The sequence below is a fragment of the Carcharodon carcharias genome, chromosome 12, assembly GCF_017639515.1.
Source record: "Carcharodon carcharias isolate sCarCar2 chromosome 12, sCarCar2.pri, whole genome shotgun sequence".
NCBI classification, from domain to species: Eukaryota; Metazoa; Chordata; class Chondrichthyes; order Lamniformes; family Lamnidae; genus Carcharodon; species Carcharodon carcharias.
In genome coordinates, this window is record NC_054478.1 from 80,244,671 (window position 1) to 80,252,205 (window position 7,535).

The 7,535-nt window shown below is 43.7% G+C and overlaps 1 protein-coding gene across 4 annotated transcripts in view; it reads right to left on the reverse strand.

Annotated features, from left to right (window-relative positions):
* LOC121284984 (neurabin-1-like) overlaps positions 1–4,455 on the reverse strand; it is a 111,562-nt gene extending 107,107 nt beyond the window's left edge. For 2 of the 4 annotated variants that reach the window (XM_041201032.1, XM_041201029.1), the window contains exons 1-2: positions 4,315–4,455; positions 1,429–3,229 (exon numbers count right to left, since the gene is read on the reverse strand). In XM_041201032.1, coding sequence (XP_041056966.1) covers positions 1,429–3,030 — 1,602 coding nt within the window. In that variant the 5' untranslated portion in view covers positions 3,031–3,229; positions 4,315–4,455. Of the gene's footprint in view, positions 1–1,428; positions 3,247–3,605; positions 3,717–4,314 lie in introns of those variants that run through there. The other 2 variants (XM_041201030.1, XM_041201031.1) reach the window with 2 other exon arrangements.
* Between the last annotated feature and the right edge of the window lie 3,080 nt (positions 4,456–7,535).

Here is a 7,535-nt window from a genome sequence, read left to right on the forward strand (position 1 = left end):
GATGGATGACAGTTGTATACCCAAAGACCTTCTGTACAGTGAACTGGCCATTGGGTCACCACCTGCAGGACATGCTTACCCCTGCTACAAGGACACCCGCAAGCGAGATATGAAGATAGCAGGCATAGACACAGATAACTGGGAGCCAGTCGCCAATGGCCAGGGCTTCTGGAGGCTGACTGTGCATGGAACATCAGAAAAGAGTGGGGGTGGAGAGAAACACTGTTCTGCTGGATGAGAAAACAGAAAATAGTGAATCCTGCATCTTTTCAGCCACTGCATTCATCTGTAGCAAGATTGGCAGAAACTGCCATGCCAGAGTGGGGCTCCTGAGCCCAACCAAGTAACGTTTCACAAAGCATTGACCACCAAGGTATAAATCATCATCTCACAAGACAGACTGCCTGTGAAGTGACCAATAGAAGTAATTCTTGCAGTGTGGAACAACAGCAACCTGGTGGAGAACAACAAACTGCGAGTTTACTAAGCTTTTGTCCTCAGTGCTCTCCTCTACACTAGTCAGAACTGGACACCATATGCTAGGCAGGAGAAAAGACCGAACTACTTACTCAGTTTGGACACAACAGCTGCAACTTTAACAACAGTAACAACCTTTAACACATAGTTAACTATTCAGAAAGCCTGGAGCTGAACAAATTTATTTTATTCTAAACAATCTTAAATGGCATTTTACATGGGAAGACATGATAAAATGTAGTTTGCAAGTGAAATGAGGTTACAGGGCAAAAACAGAAAATGTTTTAATCAGATATAGAATTAGATTTTTTTAAAATTACATTTTCAGTTCGTTATATAACGGCTTATATTCTGTTTTTATAATTAAGTTGCTGATGGAAGGCTTTCCTCCCCAGGTGGAAATTTGACTACCTCAAGAAACAGAATGGCACAGCGTTATATTATTCTATTTCTGGGGAGGATATCAAACCCAATCTGCTGACAAGAAGGATCCAGATAGAAATAGAGTTGATTGGTCTCAGCCTAGTTGTAAGTGAATGCAAGTCCAAGATACACAATTGTAGATAATAAAATGGAAAGCTCAGAAAAGTCAGGTTGTGAGAAATTAAAACATGAAACTAGCGGAGGTCAGGTTGCTCTATGAATCCTGTGTAGAGATGGAGCAACTACATGTCAGATCTGGCACCAAAGATAGACCTCTATTCCTTTTATCTAGATGTTGGAAAATTTCTATACACTTTGCTAAACTCTCTCGTAACTTCTTGTAGTAATAGGTTTTCAATTTAAATGGGAATTAGAAGAGAAGATATTTATTTCAGAAAGGGTCTCCAAACTAATCTCTGTCTAGTCTGCAATTCTGGGATAAAAAGAGGGATTTTTTTTATTCCTGCAATTATTCAGGCTCTCTTTCTCTTTCAATATTTTTTAACTGAAGAAAATCAAGACACTTACCTTGATTGGAGCTGTAGAGAAATGAACCTGTCTGTGTGAATTTGGCTCTTCTTCCTCAGAAAGGCCAGATATTTCCTCATAATCATCATCAAGGGTATAGTTAATCTCTTCAGCCAAGTACTCATCATCACACTTGCTTTCATTTTCTTCTTGGAAAGATTCTTCAGTGTCTTTATCATCTACAAATGCAGCATTCTCTATCCCACAAACCTCTGAGCCTAAAAACAACTTTCCACTATCTCCATCTTCCTCTTCAATGTTCTCAATATCCTCATCTTCCTCCTCTCCTACACTGTCATCTGATTTGCTCATTATCTCTTCAAACGTCTGATCATTGTCTTCTTTGATGTTGGATGTTTCACGTGTCTGTCCTGCCACACGGCTAATGTTCTGAGCTAGTGGTTCCACTGATTTCTCTACCTCCCTCTCAACAAAAACATCATCCAATTCAATTTCACTCTCTGAAGATTCATTCTGAACTTCCACCAATTCTGCCCGAACTACTCCTATTTTGCTTGCACCCACATTTGGAACATGACTGTCTGATTCACTGTTGAAGGCACTGCTGCTAAAAGGAACCGTTTTATGAGCAGATGGTGGTTCAGAGAAACCAAAGGAATCTTTTTGACATTTTTCTGCTTCCAAAAGGTGACTTTCACGTGTCCTAAAATTGTTGCTACAGATCTGTATTCCTGTTTCTTTCTGATCTTCACTTTTCTGTTTAGGTGTATTCACTGAAATCGAACGAGACAATTTCTCATCATCTCCTGCAGGGGACGTGCTTTTACTGATAAATGAAGTGCCGGGCGGCATTTGGTGCCCTGCAGAAATCCGATACTCAGTTGCAGGGGTCTTTGTTTTGTTGTCTTTGTTTGTTTCATCGCTGTCACTATCCGCTAGAAAGTTTTCTAATCGTCTAGAAATTGGGCCTGCATTTAGAGATGAGCGAGGTTGGTTTTGTTTTAAATCGCTAGCAGCTTTCAGATTACTTCGATCTCTCAAATCGTTGTTGGACAGATCAGTGGTGGGACTTAAGTCGCTCTTAACTTTTCTTCCTCCACTTTCTGAAGACGATGAGCCGCTCCTTCTACTCTCAGATGAAACACTAAGTGAAACTTTGTTCTCGTTTTTATGAGGGACTTTATCTGACACCTTTTCTTCAATTTGACGCTCAAAAAGTTTTCTCGTTTCGGAGAATTTTTCAGCCATGCTAGTTTTGTCCAAATCCCCATCTTCACTATTCGTTTTATCTGAACTGGATGCTTTTGGATATGACTTATGGGCATTATTATAGGCAACTCCACTCTGTTGAGAAACTGGATGTAAATCAGGCTTGTTAGTTTCATTAATTTCATCGGGTGTGTTGCCCATTTGTAACAACATATTTTTTATTTTATGTACACGATTACCGAAATGCCTTCCTCTCATCTCTTCCCTGTGTCCAGTTTCTCTATTCGTTTTTTGGGCACCCATTTTAGGAATGTTTTCCTGTTTGCTTCCATCAAAAGTGCACCTCAGAGCCTGAAAATCCGCCTTGTACGCATTCCTATGGGGCGAAGCGCTCCTGAACGTCCTCTCACCTTTACCTTCAGCTTTCATCATGTTAGACCAGATCCCCGACCATTAGGCGACTGCGATATGATGGAAATTATTGGCAAAGTTTATGTGCCCGCTCCCCGGAGGTTACCATCGGTTCCTTCACCGCAAAACAAAGCGTGAAGAGGAGAGGCGGCTTCTGGGCGAGAAGCCGCTCCGACGGCTCGAGCCTCGGCGGTTACTTCAGCGACTCCAAACTCTCCATCTGCAGAAAGGGAAAAGCTGGGAAGGATTAACAAATAAAGACTGGGAAGTTGAGGGCAGGGCGGCCCGAATCCATGTAGACATTCCCCAAACTCAGCGGTGCCCTGTCCCGCCGGGAGACAGCGCCTCCCCGCCCAGCCGAGCCCAGCGATAGGGCTGTGCCCGGACTGCCAGCTCCCCCACCGCCCCCGTCCTCAGGGGAGGGCCACTGCCGGGACCGGGACGGGTTTGTCCCCAGAGTTTACTTTGTCCAGAAGCCCAACTCCCGTCAGGGCTTCAGAAAAAAAGAGCAAAAGTCTCTTCCAACAACTTTAAGGGGCAAAAAAACTATAACCTCCCCTCCCTCGATCCTCAGCGCGATCAATAGGTATCAGTACCGGCAGTTAATCTGCACTTTCCGTGCCAGGGCCGCTGCTTTGTAGACTCTAACTCCGGACCATCGCCATTACCGCTTCCTCCTCCTCCTCTCCCCGCTCTCTCTCTCTCTCTCCCTCTCGAGCCCGGCCCGAGCCGCGCGCACGCGCGCCAGCCACGGCCACGCGCCTGGGACACGGAGCTCGGTAACTGACAGGGGCCCCAGACACGGAGCTCCACACCCGGGATGCGGAGCTCGGTAACTGACAGGGGCCCCAGACACGGAGCTCCACACCCGGGACGCGGAGCTCGGTAACTGACAGGGGCCCCGGACGTGGAGCTCCACACCCGGGACGCGGAGCTCTGTAACTGACAGGGGCCCCAGACACGGAGCTCGGTAACTGACAGGGGCCCCGGACACGGAGCTCGGTAACTGACAGGGGCCCCGGACACGGAGCTCGGTAACTGACAGGGGCCCCAGACACGGAGCTCGGTAACTGACAGGGGCCCCGGACACGGAGCTCCACACCCGGGACGCAGAGCTCGGTAACTGACAGGGGCCCCAGACACGGAGCTCCACACCCGGGACGCGGAGTTCGGTAACTGACAGGGGCCCCGGACACGGAGCTCCACACCCGGGACGCGGAGCTCGGTAACTGACAGGGGCCCCGGACACGGAGCTCCACACCCGGGACGCGGAGCTCATATTTGCTTTGCAGAGAAATAACAAACCATTAAAACTCCCACGCACGAACTTCTGAAGACGGAACTGTGCTGGGGTTTGCCGCCTTCACTATTCATGGTGTCTTCTTGGATAAGTTTTTTTGTCCATAGTTCCTTAAAGACCAAGCCCCACCCCCTCAAGTATATTACTGATTTCTTTCAGGAAAATATTGATTCAAAATAATTTCTTTTCCAGTTAGTTAGGTTAGGTATGAATTTATCATTTTTTGCAACCAAATTAAAACTTGGTTATAATGTTACGAGGGACCTTTGTTTTTCTAATTTTGTTTGTAGCATATCGCTCCAATCCTTAAAATGTAGTCGGAGCCAAAGACGTAACCTGTTAAAAGCACCAATGAAATTGTACAGGTTTTCCACAGTGTAGGTGGAAGGGGCAGTGACATTAAAATACTGCCCAGGGTTCCATGTAAAGTAAGTAGTGCATTGAGACTCCCATAGTCAAAACTCCTCATTAAAAAAGCAACATAATAGGAGGAAATTTGATGAAAAAAAAAATCGTTGTTTTCTTTTCTCAATCTTGGGCATTTTAAAACGTGTCTGTTTAAAGAAGGAACATTGCCAACTATCGTAGTTCATTCTTTAAGGGTTATTACGCATGAAGGTGGAGGGGAAGCTAAACTAACGCATTCTCAAAAACAACGATGATTATAGTAACACCTTTTGGATCTGTCATGTTAATTGCTGTAAGGTATATCTAACAGACATTTCGCACTGTAGATGGCCAATGAATACACTAGCATGTTGTTCAATGCCGCATTTCTCCGTTAACAATTTCCTTGAATTTACAGTGCTTCCTCTTGTGGTTAATGATAAAGTAACCATACCACAGTGATAGATTTAATCAGGAAGATGACCGCTCGCTTGCATAGATATATTGAAAGCATTTGTCTAAGATAGTTAAAATAACTATTTGCTTACCGTAAACGTTGACATGCAGACACATTGGGTGCTGAAATAACTGTTTTTGGTTGATTTTACAATAATCGTAACAGGTTTGGCCATTATAATGACGAGATAAGTCACACTTGAAATCTGTGCAGTTTGTGCCCATTGCATAACATTTCCGTAAGATTTGGATCAGACGGATCTGATTCGATAGATCTGCCATTGGATTTTCTATGTCCTCCCTTGTGTGTTGACCTAATTGTAAAGGCTAGGATATTTTTAAAGGCTCAAAATGCTGGAAACACTCAGCGGGTTAAGGAGTATCTGTGGAGAGAAAAGGCACTTCTGGTACTTGAATCTTTTCTCAGACTTCAATGGCAATCTGGCCCCAGCCTGCTAAATAATAAAAAGTGCTTTTAATGTACACAAAATCAGCAATGAATGTAGAGCAATTGCCAGAAATGCAAAGAATAGTCAAATATAATTGCAAATGATACTAACTGGGTCACTACTAATTTCACAAAAATAAAATCCATCATCCCAGTTCTTGTTCTTATGTGTCTTGTTCATCAGAGAGAGACTATAATTAGACAGATTTGACTTTAATTATAATTGTTCTGGGATCAGATGAAGCTAAGTGCTAAAAGAGCCTGGCATGATAAACCCAATAGATGTGTATTAATTCCTATGTACTGTTCTTAATCTTAAAATGCAAAGTTATATAGTAACTTAAGATATCTAGAGATTGATAGGCTTCAAGTATATTGCCACTTTTGTGTCACTGCTTAGAGACTTAAATTCACAGAAGTTGACAAAATCCAATTTTGTGAAACCTACCTTGGACTTGATGTAGCATGGAGTTTAACCACAATATACAGTCAAGCTTGTGCATTTTTCAACCATTAGCAGAGTTTTGAGAATATTGTCAGAAAGGCCCACATTCCCATTCTTACTCAAAATATTCAAACTTTCTCAGCTGGAACTGGCTCTTCCCTCGCTGCAAGATTGAGATTCCAGACAGATAAAATAAATTAGGTATTGCTGACTGAAAATCAATTCCAGAGTAACCAGTCTGAGACTAAGAAGACTGCATAAGCACAGCCTTAGCTATAGCAACAATAGGGCAGAATGTTGAAGCAGAAGTCAAATAACAAGAGAATGAAAAGTTTGAATCTGACATTCTGAGTAAAAAATCTGTGGTTTTCACAAGTGCTATGTGAGTCTGTTACACGCACATGATTGCAGTTCCTATGAAATGTACTATATACCAAACTTGTTTTACTTAAGGCTTTTGGAAATGTAATGGATAATTTTAATGAAATTCAGGGAAAGTTGTACAAGTTATTCATAATTGTATGTTTCTTCCATTAATCAGTTTTGGAATAAATGCTCAAGGTTGACTATCATCTTCAAGAGTTCTTCATTTTTACAATTACCATGTAGTCTCCTATCTGAGCAAGATGGAAGAACAAAGAAGAATTTCAAATTATGGATGCTTAGCCTTAGTAATTTATTTGCTTTGTCAGTACAATCATAATTAAACTGAAAGGCAGTACATACAGCACATATTAGCCTGAAAAGTTCTCTCTTGTACATATAACTTATTTTGTACATTACTTTAATTAGATGTTGCTATTTGGTGAATCTTTTGATCTGGTTCAATGTCTGGCAGGTTCAGCTCTGAAAACTTAACTGATATGTCTGATTATTGATTATGGGTGTACATTAACAGGCATTGCAGGCACAATGGGCAAGATTTTCCATGCCTGCTGGTGTCGGGTGTGATTGGTGGCGTGAGAGGACAATACAGTGAGAAGGCAAAAAATCAGTTTCACAACATTGTGAAGCCATTTTGCAAAAGTCCATTCCGCCTGCCATTGGCGGGCTGTGTTTTACATCATCAGTCGGGAACCTCATTGTAATACATCAGCCTATCATTATAAGGCCAGCCCACTGGAAGTGTCTCCCGCCCCCACCGCCCCCCCACCTCGCTGGAAGTCCGCCCACGTAAGCGTGATTGCATGCTGACATATTTCAGAACAGCACATAAAAAACATGCACTTGGCAGGCTGCACCTTGATAGGAACCCGGAGGTGAGTACACAGTAACATTGTGCAGCACTCGCGCGGGTCGCCTTCAATATTGAGGCTCTTTGGTGGGGGGTGCGGGGGGCAAAGACTGCCCTGCAGTTGAGGCAACTTGGGGTGTGGGGGGGGGGGTGGTGGTGTGGACAAGGGCTACCCTGTGGTTGAAGTAGCGCGCAGGCACGTGCGGGGTTGGGGGGGGGCTGGTGGGCAAGGGAAGCGGCCACACATTAGGGACCC